Raw genomic sequence first — 17,545 nt, 5'->3', positions numbered from 1 at the left:
CATTTTCTAATTGGACTTTTAGTTTTTATTATTCTTTTGAATTTTGAGAGGTCTTTATATATTCCAGATATAAGGTCTTTCTTGGATATGTGGTTTACAAATACTTCCCAGTATGTAGCTTGTCTTTTCATCCTTTTCACAGGGTCTTTCACAGAGTAAAAGTTTTAAATTTTGATGAGGCCTGAGGTTGTATGGTAAGCCTATGTTTATTTTTATGAGAAATCTCACAGTCTTTTCCAGAGTGGCTGTATCTTTTTACATTCCCACCAGCAGTGTACGCATGACCCAGTATTTAGTGTTATCACTATTTTTTATTTTAGCCATTAAAATAGGTTTTAGTGATACCTTGTGGCTTTAATTTGCATCTCTCTAACGGCTAATGATACTGAACATCTTTTTATGTGTTTGCCATCTGTATATAAGCAAAACTTTCAATATCTCTTCACAATATGACAATCCACACAGAAAACTTGTACCTATGAATAAATTATCAAGCCTATAGAAGATTGAATTGTTTACAAATCACTTAAGTTCCTATACAAAAAAATAGAAGCATTCAAAAATGTAATTTTAAAATACCATTTACATTAATACCAAAAAGCACCTCTTTGATGTAGCTAATAAAAGATGTACACCATCTTTACGGAAAGTATCATAAAAATTTACTGAAAGACATAAGTACGTGGTCTAGGGGCACCTGGGTGGCTCAGTCGTTGAGCGTCTGCCTTTGGCTCAGGTCATGATCCCAGGGTCCTGGGATTGAGGCCCGCATCAGGCTCCCTGCTCCGTGGGAGGCCTGCTTCTCCCCCTCCCACTCCCCCTGCTTGTGTTCCCTCTCTTGCTGTCTCTCTCTGTCAAATAAATAAAATCTTTAAAAAAAAAAAAGACATAAGTACGTTCTATATACTAACAGAAAGAATCAATACAGGGGGTGGGGGGAACTTCTAAAACCAATCTATATAGTCAATTATATCTCTATCAAAATCATGAGTTTTTTATGTTACTTGACAAGCTATTCCAAACCATTCTGTGGAAGAATATCCAAGACTTGTGTGAACATGGAGAGACTTGATCTATCAGACAACAAGAATCAACTTAATGCCAGAGTAAGTATGATGGTGTGATATTGACCCACAAAAAGAAAACAGACTAGGACAGAAAAGAGATCTCAAACCTGTATATATGAAAACTTGCTAAATGACAAAAGAGACAGTGGTGGCAGAATAGACTACTTGATAAATGGCTAACAATGGCTACTTGGTAAATGGGGCGAGCCAGTTGGGTACCTATAACAAAACTACAAGAGATGGGGAGGGGGACTCTTCCTCTCATGATTCACAAAAATAAAATACAGTTAGATGAAACTCCTAAATCTGGGGCACCTGGGTGGTTCAGCCGGTTAAGTGACTGCTTCGGCTCAGCTCATGATCTCAGAGTCCTAAGATCAAGGCCCACATCAGGCTCTGCTCAGTGGAGAGCCTGCTTCTCCCTCTCCCTCTGTCCCTCCCCCCCCACTTGTGCTCTGTGTCTCTCTCTCAAATAAATAAAATCTTAAAAAGAAAAAGAAACTCCTAAATGTGAAAATCTAAAATTTAAATTCATGAAAATACCTTTACTATCTTGTTCAAAAACAACAAAGAGAAATGGGGATACATTTTGCTCCATTAAAAATTATAACTTTTGATTTAAAAAAGAAAACCTTTAAAATGTAAATAGATGAGCCACAAACTTAGAAAAGCAATAGTATCCAAACTTCTAAAAATAAATGAGAAAACAACAAAAGTTTTTAAATGTACAAAGGATCTAAACAAGCAGTGCTGAGAACAGAAAAACACTAGGGTCTAATAAAAATATGAAAAGATGCCTAACCTCATTACTAATTAAATAAAAATTAAAATAATAATGACATAAAATTTCACAACTCAACAGTCCATAAAAATTCAAAAATTTGGTAATAATATCGAGTGTTGGTAAAGATGCTGAATAATGGAAACTTGACACACCACTGATGAAAATTTAAGAGCAACTTAGCAATAACTAATAATGTGAAAAATGTTCATATCTTGGGAACTATACTCTTCAATCAGTGAGAGATGAAGAATACAATAAATGAGATTAGAAACAGGTCTGATGCAATGAACAGCAGGCTGGAAAAAGAAGAGGAATGAATTAGTGACCTAGAAGACAAAATAATGGAAAATAATGAAGCTGAACAAAAGAGAGAAAGAAGAATTATGCAACACAAAATAGACTTAGGGAACTTAGTGACTCCGTCAAACGTAATAACACTCATATCATAGAAGGCTCAGAAGAAGAGAGAGAAAGGCTGGCAGAAGATTTATTTCAAGAAATAATAGCAGAAAACTTTCCTAATCTGAGGAAGGAAACAGACATCCAGATACAGGAGGCACAGAGAAACCCCATCAAAATCAACAAAAGCAGGCCAACACCAAGACATATTGTAATTAAATTTGCAAAATATAGTAATAAGGAAAAAACCTTAAAAGCAGCAAGATAAAAGAAGTACTCAACTTACACAGGAAAGCCCATAAGACTACCCGTAAATTTCTCAAAAGAAACTTGGCAAGCCAGAAGGGAGTGACATGATATAATCAAAGTACTGAATAAGAAAAATCTGCAGCCAAGAATACTCTATCCAGCAAGGCTATCATTCAGAATAGAGGGAGAAATAAAAAGTTTCCCAAACAAAAACTAAAGGAGTTCATGAGCACTAAACCAGCCCTGCAAGAAATATTAAAGGGGATTCTTTTGGGTAGAAAGGAGAGACCAAAAGTGACAAAGACAAGATAGGATCAGAGAAAATCTCCAGAAATGACAAAACAAGTAATAAAATGGCAATAACTACATATTTATCAATAATTACTTTGAATGTAAATGGACTAAACAAGACCCAGCTATATGTTGGCCATAAGAGACTCATTTTAGACCTAAAGACACCTGCAGATTGAAAGTGAGGGGGTGGAGAAAGATTTATCATGCAATTGGATGCTAAAAGAAAGTCAGAGTAGCAATACTTATATCAAACAACCTAGACTCTGTTTTGTATTGTTTTTTTCCTGCTTTGGTATTTAGGGTAGTACTGGCCTCATGGAATGATTTTGAATGTGTTCCCTTTATTCTATTATTTGTAAGTTGATAAAGATTGTCATTAATTATTTTTCTTAAATGCTTGGTAGAATTCACCAATGAAACTAGGTGATCTAGAGCTTTTCTGTGCTGGGAGATTTTTGATTCCTAATTCAACTTTCATTCTTGTTATTGGTCTAAGAAGATGTCCTACTTCAAGATGCATGATTCAATCTTGGTAACTTGCTTGTTTTTAGGATTATCTGGGTTTTTTCCTAAGTTATCTGATTTGTTAGTACATAATTGTTTCTTTTTTAAGATTTTATTTATTTATTTGACAGAGAGAGAGAGAGAGAGAGCACAAGTAGGCAGAGTGGCAGGCAGAGGGAGAGGGAGAAGCAGGCTCTCCGCTGAGCAGGGAGCCGGGTGTGGGGCTCGATCCCAGGACCCCAGGATCATGACCTGAGCCTAAGGCAGCCGCTTAACCGACTGAGCCACCCAGGCACCCCTGTACATAATTGTTTCTAATAATCTGTTACCATACTACATATTTTTATGGTTATCTGTTCTATTTTTTTCTCTTCTGTTTCTCATTTTGGTTTTTGAGGCTTCTCTCTCTTTTTTTTCTTAGTTGATGTAGTTAGAGCACTGCCAATTTTGTTTATTTTTTTGGAAAAACTGGTCATTACTTTCAATTTTATGTTATTGCTTATCCTGGTCTCTATTTTATTTATTTCTGATTTTTCTTTGTTATTTCCTTCCTCTGCTAAATTTCAGCTAAGTTTCTTCTTTTTTTGTTCCTTGTGATTTAATGTTGTTTATTTGAACTTGTTTTCTTAATACAAGTATTTATAGCATAAAAAAGTCATAATTTAAATCAAAAAAATAAAGGAATAATCAAATGGATAGTAGGCAAATGCAAAGTGAGAGTGGTTCTATTAATATGTACATGTTGCTCTTAAAATCCAAATCACTAAACAGATAAAGACATTTTATGTATATAATGAAGATAAGATATATAAAGAATATATAAGAATCATAAGTTCCTACTCATAAAAATAGAAGCTAAACATTTTACCATGATAAACTTTATAGTTTCAGTTTTTTTGAATAAGAACATAAGGACCACCAATAATGAAAAGTAATTTATGAACTGGTCTCTTAACTACCCTATCTAAACCAGTCCTGCCACCACTTCCACCCGAGGCCAGTTACTCTATAGCCTATCATCCTGTCCACTTATTTTTAAAAAGGTATCAAAATTTTATACTGTCTTATTTATTTGTGGATTTACTTATTTACTGTACTCCTGTCATTAGTATGTAAGTTCCCCAAGGGCAGTGATCTTATCTATCTAGTTCACCACTATATCCCTAGTTCCCAAAATAATGCCAACCACATAGTAACATTTACTGAATTAATTAATCAGTCAATACCTTTCATGTTCCACCATTTCAGAAATAGATGGATTTTTGGAAAAAAATTCTCTTAGAGTTTCCTTCCTTTTACTTCTTTTTCTTGGCAACAGTTCTATAGTCTTAATATGAGAGATGACAAAAATGTTACAAATTAAATCTAAACTCTGAACACAATACTATAATTTATTCATACTCTAATGCTTATCTCTTGACATTGAAATACAGTGATTTCTTTACACCCCTCAATTAAAATTACTATCAAAAGCAACAGGGGCGCCGGGGTGGCTCAGTCATTAGGCGTCTGCCTTCAGCTCAGGTCATGATCCCAGGGTCCTGGGATCAAGCCCCGCATCAGGCTCCCTGCTTAGCAGGGAGCCTGCTTCTCCTGCTCCAGCTCCCCCCTGCTTGTATTCTCTTTCTCACTGTGTCTCTCTCTGTCAAATAAATAAATAAAATCTTAAAAAAAAGAAACAAAAAATATATGATTATAAAAATATCCATATGATAACTTAAGAATTATAATGTACTGGGACACCTGGGTGGCTCAGTCGGTTAAGTGTCCAACTCTTGATTTTGGTTCAGATCATGATCTCAGGATTGTGAGATTGAGCCCCAAGTCAGGCTCCACATGGAGCCTGCTTAAGATTCTCTTTCTCCCTCTCCTTCTGCCTCCCCCTCCCCAACTTATACATGCATGCTTGCACTCTCTTTCTCTCTCAAAAAAAAAAATTATAATTTACTGTATAATAATAAAATTGTCTGTTGATATTTCCTTGTTTCATATTATAATAAATTATAATGCAGCCAATCATCTTTAGATACACGAATCTCTTATTTCATTAATTTAAAAATCAAAACTCGTAAGACACTTACTCTTCCAATCTCCATTACTGCAGCTTTGAACTTCTTCAAAGGTTTAGTTGTCTTTTTACACAAAACATTATCCTTATATTTCATTCTTCTTATTCCAAGTAGGGACTCATTCCTCCTAATACAAAAAGATAAAGTCAGTTAAAAGGATCTGTAAGAATTTGCAAAACTACACCAAAGCAATAAATCTTTAATGAATGTTGTCACTGAAATGGTATGAGAAGAATATCCAAAATTATTTTTGTCTCATGCATAAATAAGATTGTGATATTCCTAATCATCAAGGAATAGCTGGCCTCTTGAAAGAGCAAAATGTAAATCATACCACAAAATGTGATGAGAACTGACGTGTGACATAGGAAAAACAGTATTGGATTGAAAATAAAACATGAACATGTCCCTTTAAAAGTGAAAATGTAATTATGTAAGAGTGACCCTGGACAAGCTATCTTGCTTGCAACAGATTTCAGTCTCTTTGGTTCCATCATGTCCAGGCTCCTAGCCACTATCACCTTCTGGATACCAACAGGTGCTAAGCATTTTATATGCCTACAAAAACTGTTCCCTTCCCCCAATCACTTGTTGAAATTCTTAATCTCATTTTTTCAATCTGCCATGGACCCCTATGGTAATTCTTCAAATACTGTGAAGTCTCTTATTATCCCTCCTTCTACTGATACTTATCATTTATTTTCCCTGCAATTTATATATTTTCTAAAATTTATATTTCTTTGAGTAAGTACTTGCTAATACCAGCAAATCCCTGCTCTCATTGGGGTGCCTGAGTGGCTCAGTCGGTTAATGGCTAGGAGCCTGGACATAACGGTTAAGCACCCAACTCTCAGTTTGGGCTCAGGTCATGATCTCAGGGTCCTGGGATTGAGCCCCAAGTCAGCACAGAGTCTGCTTGTCCCTCTCCCTCCCCCTCTGTTTCTCTCTCCACTCATTCTCTCTCTCATTCTCTCTCTCTCTCTCTCTCTCGTAAATAAATAAAATAAAATCTTAAAAAAAAAAACCCCAACCCTGCTATCCCATGATAAATGGGGTCCAAAACCTTAAATTGAATAAAATGTAGGGTCACATCAATACAAGGCTAATGAAATGACTGGATGAATCTGGATAGCTAGTTACACTGGAGGTGGGGATCCACCCTCTGCGACTTGCATTTTGAAACTGGTTGCCTGCCGCTTTCTAAGCAGGTTGGTCTCTTCCCTACCTCTCCCGACTCTCCCACCCCCCAGAATGCTTGAGCTGGTTGCTATTATGGCAGGAAGAGATGGGAAGGAGAGGAGGTCACAGATAAACACTTGCCATCCTCCTATCTTCTTAACATTCGCCTCCATGCTCTGAAGAATTCTCACCTCCTGAATCAATTAAACTCCTCCACTTCTCAACCTCTTCACAGAATTCTTCCTCCTAGCCTTTTATTTTGTTTATGGTATGTTATGAAAAATGGTATTTTAAAATTTTTATGTAGTCAATGCTATCGATCTTTGATTTCATGGCTTATTCACTGTTTTGATTACTTATATTACTACCTTTTTCTAACGTGAAACATTGAATCCCAATAGCTATCTGCCTATTATTTCACAAACAGAACTCTGTTATACTTTATCTGATAATACAAATCTCTTTTTGCTCTTTTTCATTTTTCAAATATATTTCATTATTCTACACCATTCCGTAAAGCTAACATGATTGGAGTTACATTAAGCCAACAAATTAATTTGAAGATAATAGAAATTACAGTAATCCATCTGCCCATCAAGTAATACACTATGTCTCCATTTATTCAAGTCATTTTTAAAAATATATCTTAGTAAAAATGTTTGGTCTTCTTTTATTAACCTAAATCCCCTCACAAATCCTGATAAATTTAATCCCATGCTTCATAGAAATGGGATCATTTTTCCATTATTCTTTCTAGTTTATATAGGAAAGCTATTGGTTTTGTAGCTAGCTATCCTGTGGAATTCTGTTATTTCTGATAGATATCAGTCAATTAGCTTACGTTTAAAAAAATTATTATTTGCAAATACCAATCATTTTATCTCCATTTCAGAGTATTTCACTGTGGCATTCATTTGACAAACATTTTTGAGACCCTATTATGTGATAATCACATGAATTCTAATCCTAATTTCTATTTCTTATTTTAATGCACTGGCAAGAATTTTCAGAACAATATTAAATGATAGAGGGAAAAATAAGTTTCCTTATTATAAAGCTTATTTTAACAGAAAATATTCTTCTAATCCTAGTTTGCCAAGAATGGTTGTTGAATTTCACCACATGACTTTTTAGCATTTACTATAGGCTCCTTTGCCTACCAGTAATAATTACATTTCCAGATTTCCTACTATATTTATATTGATAATAAGAGCTACATTTTCAATACTGAATGTACAAGCTATTTTATGAATTTTTGTCTCCATATACTGCTAAGTAAGACTGATTCATAATTTTCTATTTTTTTAATTCTTTTTATAAACCATTATCAGAGATTCCTGTGATAAATTTACTAGCAAACTTTATACCCATGTACTGAAATAGCTTTATGTAAAGTAAAACTTATTTGGTTCCTTCAAATATGAAAGAACTAGCCTTAAAAAAAAATCTGAGCCATTCAAATTCTTTTTAATACTTCAATTTTTATAATTTAAATCTTTCCAGATTATCATCACTTTCAACTAGAAATTTCAAATTTATTCATATTAAATTATATATGCTGCTATCTAATGTTTGTTTAACCCCTTCCAAATTTAGAATTATTACTTCTTTGGATTACTTATATTTCACTTTTTCTTATTATGCTTGCTGGAAACTCACCTAATTTATTAATATCTTCAAAGAACCAGTTCTAGCAGTTATCAATTTTTTTTTAAGAGAGTGAGCACGAGCAGTGGTGGGGGTATAGAGGGAGAGGGAGAGGAAGAGAGAGAATCTCAAGCAGCCTCCCCGCTCAGCATGGAACCATTCGGGGGCTCAATCTTATAACCCTGAGACCATGACCTGAGCTGAAATCAAGAGTCCAATGCTTAACCGACTGAGCCACCCAGGTGGCACCTTCAATTAAATGATTTTAAAACCAACTTATAATTGTTTAATTTCAACTTTTATTTTTATTTTCTTTTTTCTGCTTTCTTAGATCAATTTTATTTTTCTAACTGCTAAAGTTCAATAAAAATTCATTTGATTTTATTTTTCTTATTTAGTAATAGAGGCTTCTAAAGCTAAGAATTTCTAATTGCTGTTTTGAGCAAATTTGATACTAGAGTTTCTCATCATCATTACTTTCAAAAGTCTCTATACTTTTGGTTAGATTTCTTTTTTGATCCAATAATTATATATATGGCAGTAATGTATTTTGTTATAAAATCTCAGCTTTATTATACTGTAAGAGAATGTGGTCTTTACAAATTTTAGTCTAGGTTATCTACTGAGCCCTATTTTGCAGCTTAAATATTACTTTTTAAAAAATTTAATGAGGGCACCTGGGTGGCTCAGTCGGTTAAGCGACTGCTTCGGCTCAGGTCATGATCCTGGAGTCCCGGGATCGAGTCCCACATCGGGCTTCTGGCTCAGCAAGGAGCCTGCTTCTCCCTCTAACCCTCCCCCCTCTCGTGTACTCTCTCTCTCTCTCATTCTCACTCTCTCAAAATAAATAAATCTTTAAAAAAAAATTTAATGAGAGCTTTAAAGAGTGTTTAGTCTCAATTGGCTATATCTTATTAATTATATATATATTCTGTGTCCTTTTTCTTTTTAAACTAGCATGTTAAACTCTCTCAATATTATTATATTTTGTCAAATCAGCCTTGTCTTTTCAGCAGTTATTTCCATATACATGGATTTTTGTTATGTAAAATATGAAAATTCATGAAATATCTTCATTGTGATTTATAAGCATTATTGGTAGAATCACCCACTTTGAATGTGAAAAGGTAGAATTGAAAATAAGTAACAAAGAGACTGTTCTTTAAATGTTACCAGGACAACTGATAAACTGGGGAACCTAAAGTTTAATTTAAATCCCCATACCAAAATAAATTCCATATGGACTAAAACATTAAATATAAATCATAAAACCATAAAAGTGGAAGAGAATACAGCTGCATATTTGCCTGTTGCAGAATATTTTCTTTGTGCAAAAATATGTTAAGCATACAAACATAAAAAGAAAATAGATATTACTATCAAGGTAGAAATCAAGGTGTTCCATCTGCTCCTCCTCTATATTCTCTGACTTAGAGAACAGCATCCTAAAACATCTGCTCAGCCTAGAAAATTGAAATCATTACCTTTGTTTTGAACTCAGTCACACTGCTCAATCTCCAACCTTGAGTCTTTTGTTACACCACTGGGTTAATGCTTCTAAGCTACTCACTCTGCTTTCCTCTTTCAGAATATCTATTATTCTTACGTTGGACCTGCGCAGTCAGTCCTCCAAATTTCACTGCACACCAAAAGTGTCTTCTGCTTCTCTCTGGTATTAAGAATGTGATTTACAGCTTCCAGACTTCTAATCTCAGCTACGGTCTTTTTAGTTTAATAGCACTTTCTGTCTAATTCTCTGAATACTATGACCTGTTTCATTTGATAAAAGCAATTTCCTCCTTTATCGTTTGAGAATATGAAGTACATATATTCCAAGCTTTTGTTCTAATAAATGAAGTACCTGTTTTAGGAAGAATGTTTTTCTATATGTTTTTATGAGAATGTTTCTCTTTTGCTGCCCTTTTTTAAATAGACCTCATGTTATTGATGTTTCTTTTTACTAAAATGAGAGATAGGTCTATGCCCAATGGTGAAAGAAAAGCCCAGTTGTTGGAAGAAAATGTTTGTTTGTTTGTTTGTTTGTTTACATACACAGATACAAACCTTGGTGGCTGTTTACCCCACCCTAGGTGTATATACCACATCCTCTCTTTCATCCACCTTATATATCTTAAAGTAACAATGTTACCCAGCTTTTAAAATTGTAAATATTAATAAAATATATATTACAAATACCTTTTCAAGAAGTCATAAACAGGATTTGTTATCTCCACCATAAGATGAAATTTTTCATCATTCATACATTTTAGCATCACTTGTGTAAAGAATTCTAGGAATCTAGGTCTCTGCTTAAATTTCATAACTGTGAAAACAAAGAAGTGTAGCAGTAAATGTGGCAAGAACTCCTGTCTTTCTAAGATCAAATAATCCTTTATAGTCTATATTTCATTTATTTTTCCAAATATCTCAGTGTTGAGAAAGAGTCCATAAAAGTTAACTCTAAATATGACAAGTTAGGGATCATAAGGGACCAAAATCTTTCCAGATTTTAAATCACATTACTGGACAGTCAATATTCTGCATTATTCTGAATAGGTAAGAATGGTCCCAGGGTCCTGGGATCGAGCCCCGCTTACCTTCTAGGTAAGAGCCTAGAACGGTGAAAGCTTTCAGACACAACAGAACCCACAGAATAAATGACCTTCAAAACTTGAGTGAACAGCATCCACACATTTAGGCCACCTACCTTCTTTTATAGCGCCTTTGACTGACCAGTTTAAAACAACAGGGTAAAGAAATATAGGGTCTTCTGCTCCTGACAGTTCAGCTGTAGCATCTAAGGTTTAAAAAATTAGTAAGTTGTAGGCTCCACGTAGCATGAATTACCAAAAATGAAAATTCTTTGGAAGGAACAAAACATAGGAAAATGCTCAAGTATTTATTCTAAATTATGTGCCTTCAAAATGTCAACTATATCATTATATTTTGGAGTTTAAAAAATTCAGTGATCTCAATTATTTTCCTTTCATTTTCCCCCCCTAAAAACCAAGGAGTCCACCACCAAATAGGTGAAGAGTGTCCAGGACATGAGTCTCTCATATTCAATAGCTGTCGTCTATCAGCAAACCCCAGACTCCGAAACCTACCAATTACGTTAACTTCATCTTTACAAAATTACCTTTAAAAGACAGTAAAGTATAGAATAATGAACAGCACAGCCACTGGAGCCAGGCTGTCTGGGTTCAAATTCTAACACAGACACTTTTTAGTTATGAGACCTTAGGAAGTTACTCAAAATCTCTGTGCCTCAGTTTATCTTTTTTTAAATAAAGATTTTATTTATTTGACAGAGAGAGACACAGCGAGAGAGAGAACACAAGCAGGGGGAGTGGGGGAGGGAGAAGCAGGCTTCCTGCCGAGCAGGGAGCCCAATGAAGCACTTGATCCCAGGACCCTGGGACCATGACCTGAGCCGAAGGCAGACGCTTAACAACTGAGCCACCCAGGAGCCCCTCAGTTTATCTTTAAAATGAGGATAATAGTACCTTGCTCATATGGTTCTTATATAAGGGTTATATGCATATGTATAAAACACTTAACATAGTTCTTAGCACACAGAAAGCACAGTATAAAACTTTTTATTACTGTTTTGTTATTAAAACTATTGTTTAGCTAGTAACATTATGTTGTTTTTCTTAGTAAAATGTTTTTATTGATAATATGAAAATAATTCACATTTCTAAAACACTTTACATTTTGGGGTACCTGGGTGGCTCAGTCAGTTAAGCATCTGCCTTCAGCTCAGGATTGAGCCTGCTCAGTGGGGAGTCTGCTTCTCCCTCTGCCTCCTTCCCTGGGCACTCTCTCTCTCTCCCTCCCATGTGAATAAATAAAATTTTTTAAAAACATAAATCAGGGTACTTGGGTGGCTCAGTTGGTTGAGCATCGTCCTTTGGCTCAGGTCATGATCCCGGAGTCAATCCCGGAGTCCCGGGATTGAGTTCCACATCAGGCTCCTTGCTCAGTGGGGAGCCTGGTTTCTGCCCCTCCCCTGGCTCCTGTTCTCTCTCTCTCTCTCTCAAATAAATAAAATCTTTAAAAAAATAAATCAATAAAAAATAAAACACTTTACATTTTAAAGAATGTATAACAAGACAATCACACCTTTCCCAAAGCTAGGTTTACTGGTTATGTGACTAACAGAGCATTGGGTTCAATTCATAAATTCAACTTGAAACAGACTTGGAACATATGGAACATACTGAGAGAGAGAGAGAGAGAGAGAGAGAGAGCTATCCAGGTGAGGGAATTCTGAACCCAGATATAACTGAGGCACACAATAAGAGAGGTGAAGTAGGGACACCAAATTCTATGAGTGGAGTCAGATCCAAAAAGGCTGAGGGGCCAAAAGTGGAACCTCTGACTTGAGAAAAATTTAGAGAGAAAAGGTACTCTCTTGTTCTTCTAGAATATTTAAAGTACCTGCTTTTAAAAAGTGTGATAATATTTATCACCACCAGAAACTAAATCAATTTCTTAAGCAGATTCCCAAACTGCAAACTCCAAAATTCCAATCACTGTGTTAACATTGGTCCATTATGAAATTACCATTTGGCACAATGACCTAAAATTAAACTACTCTTTCACTTGAGTAGACCATGGTTCAAATCACTCACACATTAACACCCTCCATGCTATCCTTTTATTTCTCGGTTACATTTTTGCCTTTAGAGTAGTGATTCTCAATTTTGTGTCCTCCTCTCCAATATATTTGGCAACATTTGCCTTCCAGGTGATTGTCGCAGCTGGTGGGATGGTGTGCCATGTATCTATAGGTAGAGATCAGGGATGCTGCTCAACATCCTATGGTACCCCACAGCAAAGAATTAGCTGGCCCAAATTGGCCATAGTGCCGAGGTTGAGAAACCCTGCTTTAGAATCAGAAGATTTAGGCTCAAAAACAAGCCAACTATGTAATCCTAAATAAATCACTTAATCTTTATGAACCACATGAGGCGGGGGGGGGGGACGGGGGGGAGTGGTTAATAATCCGTTATTAACAGAGTATTGTTAGGATTACTGGCATAATGTAAAAGCACCTTAAAGGATTTACCAAATGCTAATCTCATCTTAATCCTTTTAACAAAATATTTTCTGATTTTAAAAAGCATAACACTAAACAGAAGTATCTAGAAAGGAAAAAAAAATGACTACATTGCTTTGTCAGTTTGAGTAGGTGTGTCTCCAACAAGGCCAGCTGTTCATTTATTTTTTCAGGTAATAATATCTGCTGTGGCTTCTTCGGCTTGGAAGACTTCTTAGAAGAACCCTAAAAACATTGGTAAAGTGTAAGAATGTACCTCAACATGTTTCAACAACTGTCACTTTCAAGTAATAATCTTTAAATTATTATTTCATACTTTGATGCTTGGTAGACAAAACTATGATCTACATGGCCAAGTTATATAAATTAATAATAGTAATAGTCATTTCATTCTAACTAAATGACAAACATAATACTCAGTGTTTTATATAAGTTGGCCAAAATATTTCTTCTCTTCTTCTCCCTTCCTTCAACTTCCACCCCCCCAACTAGCACCACCCCCTTCACCCAATACATACATTCTTCTGAAAGCAGATGATGGTCGAACTCTAAAAAATCCTCAAAAGAAAATTCCCAGCCTGGCCTCAGCAATGTATTCCTTTTTCCTTTTTCTTTTTTCCTTTCTTTTTCCCTGAGGAGCTTCTTTACCACTAAGCTAATTGCCTCTGCTGCTTTGCCTTTCAGTGAAACATAACAAGATCGGCAATTAGAGGATTAAGCATAGACAGGTCTGTGCTCAGTCTCCCCACCATGTTTTCAACAGTCTGAGCCTGAGAACCGAATGTGTTAATGTCTCCTGTTCTCCAAAACAAACAAACAAACAAACAAACAAACAAAAAAACCCTCCCAAGCCCCTATAGGCTTAAAGGGACCTTGAGTGGCTATAAGGAGTTCTGACTCCTATAAATTCGGTATTAGCTTCTCAGTCCCTATAGTCTTAGAAAGAAGTAGCATGATCTTCTGCTGGGCTGGAGGCTCCATGGAAAGAGGCAAGGAGTCCTGTGCTACAGTGATGTAAAGGAACAGGGTTGTGAGTCAAGGCCTGGGTGACATAAACAGCCCAGCTGATGAACTCTGAGAGTGAACACACTTGGTGAAAAAGCCCTCAAATTGCATCCAGCTTAATCAAAACTCTCTCTAGATAAAATAACCCCCACCCCCAAGAAAGGATTATGGCTAAAAAAAAAAAAGAAAAATGCATCCAGTAAAACAGTGGTGATTTTTTAAGCTTTTTGTGGCAAGCAAACACTTAACATATAATTCAGCATATAAAAGAGACAGAAATGGGGCTATTCCAACGGAAACAGAGTCCAGGAGTCTGGATAGTCTCTACCCCCACCCCAGTCAGTGAAGGGGCTTCAGATGATTCCTAGTGCTCTTCAGAAACCCAATAAACTAAGCAGCATTTCATAATTTGATCCACAAAAACACATAACCACGTGGTCTCAAGAAAAGGCAATAAAACAGGTTCTATTAAGACCCATGCTTGGGAGGCAGATATTAAAAAGCAGTCTCAGACATTAGCAGTCTCATAAAGTCTCATAAAGAAGACAATTTAGGTGTCACAGTGAGTTTAGGAAAAATCTACTGTGAACAAAGTAAAAAGCTCTGACATGTATTTACTACATTTTATAACCCGCCCAGAATAATAAAATCTTCAATTTGGGAGAGACTTAGAGGGCTTTGAGTTCCAGGTTCAGCTGGGTATAGGAAGCTATCAATGCCTGACTAATGATCAGTACTGGTGAGAGGGGGGGCTTTTCAGTATTCTAGCAGGAATTCCTTTAAATAAGGAAGGTCTTCACTATATATTACTTTTTGTTTATATAAATATGACAAATTTAAACCTGATCAATATTCTAACACATTTGCCAAATACTATATGACCCTACAAAGACTCAAATAAGTATATGTTTTAAGATGAGAAACAAAAATCAATTACCTCCTCTTGCATTTCTTCTTGGTCAGACACACCAAATAGAGATTTACAAACTGATGTGATGTCCAGCATCTTTTTTCCATAATTTATAATCATCACTGCCAGGTCATATTCTTTCCATGAACGTAGAATCTAATCAAAAATATTTATTAATTACCCGTTGGAAACATCTGTCTATTTTCAAGTGTCATCGACCATCTTCCATAAATTCACAAGTCCTATTAATATTTTGAGTCTAAGAATTCCCCTGATTTTGTTAAGGAAATTGGAAATTTACCTCCAGATCCTATTTCCCTACAATTAAAATTGCATGATTCCACTGCTTTAAATAAAGGACAAACAACAAGATTATCTGATCAATTATGAATTCCCCATATTTCCGGGACATATATCCATACATGTTTTGGTGTAGGAAGTTAATAATTAAGAAAATATTTCCACTTAGAAGATCCATTTTATTTTTTATTCTTTTTTTCATTTTAATTTTTTATTGTTATGTTAATCACCATACATTACATCATTAGTTCTTGATGTAGTGTTCCATGATTCATTGTTTGTGCTTAACACCCAGTGCTCCACGCAGAATGTGCCCTCTTTAATACCCATCACCAGACTAAGCCATCCCCCCACCCTCCTCCCCTCTAGAACCCTCAGTTTGTTTTTCAGAGTCCATTGTCTCTCATGGTTCGTCTCCCCCTCCGACTTACTCCCCTTCATTCTTCCCCTCCTGCTATCTTCTTCTTTTTCTTTTTTCTTAACATATGTTGCATTATTTGTTTCAGAAGTACAGATCTGTGATTCAACAGTCTTGGACAATTCACAGCGCTCACCATAGCACATACCCTCCCCAATGTCCATCACCCAGCCACCCCATCCCTCCCACCCCCCACCACTCCAGCAACACTCAGTTTGTTTCCTGAGATTAAGAATTCCTCATATCAGTGAGGTCATATGATACATGTCTTTCTCTGATTGAGTTATTAGAAGATCCATTTTAAAACAAAATCATTCTAAAAAGGCCATATAACTACCAACTCCTGTCTTGAGTTGCTTTCTATGTGAAATGCTACATTACTGACATCATAATGTCTTCGGTTGAGGGAGGTGGTTATATCAGTAAATGATTTAAAAGATATTCTGGCAGTGGACTAAACTAGAGATAAGCTGTTTTGGGCAGATTCTCTGTGAACCCTAGGGGAAACAGACACTGCAATCATAAAAAGGGGAGCCTCTCTCATCCACAATTCGTTACTAATCACTATTCTTCGGCCTTTTCTTGCCAGGCCCTTGCCTTCCTCTCTAGTGTACACCACTCATTTCCTTGTACTTTAAACTTACAAAATACTGAGTCGAATATAAATTCTGACACTCCCCATGCCTTCGTACCCCTGAGGCATTTCTCAGAACAACTTGCCCACCTTATTTATGTAGCTTTACCTGGTCATGAAAACCTGGGCCCCAGCATCGACAGGAAAAGTTTCCCAGGCCAGCAATCTAATTTGCATACACTCTGCTGTAGTGAAGCATCATATGAAGGGGACACATTCATGGTGAACCACATAAGGCAATTCTCTAGGAGTCTAAATAAGCTTGTAGGAATTTGTTAGATGTAGGTGTGTTCTGTCAAGCTGAACAACTTAGTATTTAAGATAAGTAACAACTGTTACTTCCCATGCAGGAAAAGGATATATATGTGACTAGTTGCATAAATCTGATAATACCTACCTGATCCAAAGTGCTAAGAACTGGAAATATTTCTGTGGAACCAGGCAATAGCATTAAACTAAGCTGACTGTGGAAAAGAATGTAGGTAGGAAAATGGTGAAATAAAGTTTGAAAAGGTAGATTGGATTAGGTCAAACAGGACCTTGAATGCCAGGCAAAACAGTCCAGTCTCATTATAAAATTGATATGAGAGAGAGGATGTTTTATTAGAAAGCCGAAATGAGCAAATACTTCCTCTCCTTTCAACTTAGCTTTCTGACATACTTGGGTCCAAGGCTTGGAGAGAAGTAGAGAGAACTGTGCAATCTTTTCCCCTCGTTTTAATATGCCAGTAGTAAATGATAAAGAATTTCTCCAATCATCAGAAAAATAGAGAACCAATTCTACTCAACACACCAAATGGTAAACAGAAACAAAAAGACCATGCCAAATGTTTAGCAAAGTAATTTTTAAACAATGCAAAAATAATGAAACATTTAAGTGGCATCTTTATTTGGAATTCTGACAACTTTTAGAAAAAATACTGCTGCTTAAAGAAAGATTGAGCCATCTGAAAAGATTACCAATGTTTTTAAACAGAACAGAGAAAAGAAACAGAGCCATTAGACTAAGCGGGCTTTCCAT

At 35.8% G+C, this 17,545-nt stretch overlaps 1 protein-coding gene across 4 annotated transcripts in view; it reads right to left on the bottom strand.

Annotated features, from left to right (window-relative positions):
* The window catches only part of CFAP54 (cilia and flagella associated protein 54), a 296,408-nt gene that overhangs the window by 160,512 nt on the left and 118,351 nt on the right, over window positions 1–17,545 (bottom strand). For 3 of the 4 annotated variants that reach the window (XM_088025290.1, XM_028105379.1, XM_028105380.1), the window contains exons 27-32: window positions 15,200–15,328; window positions 13,368–13,482; window positions 10,900–10,989; window positions 10,389–10,515; window positions 5,379–5,493; window positions 4,524–4,624 (exon numbers count right to left, since the gene is read on the bottom strand). In XM_088025290.1, coding sequence (XP_087881416.1) covers window positions 4,524–4,624; window positions 5,379–5,493; window positions 10,389–10,515; window positions 10,900–10,989; window positions 13,368–13,482; window positions 15,200–15,328 — 677 coding nt within the window. Of the gene's footprint in view, window positions 1–4,523; window positions 4,625–5,374; window positions 5,494–10,388; window positions 10,516–10,899; window positions 10,990–13,367; window positions 13,483–15,199; window positions 15,329–17,545 lie in introns of all 4 variants that reach the window. The other variant, XM_088025291.1, reaches the window with a different exon arrangement.

Source organism: Eumetopias jubatus, unplaced genomic scaffold (assembly GCF_037043125.1).
Source record: "Eumetopias jubatus isolate StellerSeaLion01/CBP00866 unplaced genomic scaffold, mEumJub1_p1.0 scaffold_8, whole genome shotgun sequence".
NCBI classification, from domain to species: domain Eukaryota; kingdom Metazoa; phylum Chordata; class Mammalia; order Carnivora; family Otariidae; genus Eumetopias; species Eumetopias jubatus.
This window is presented reverse-complemented; position numbering and strand designations above follow the sequence as displayed.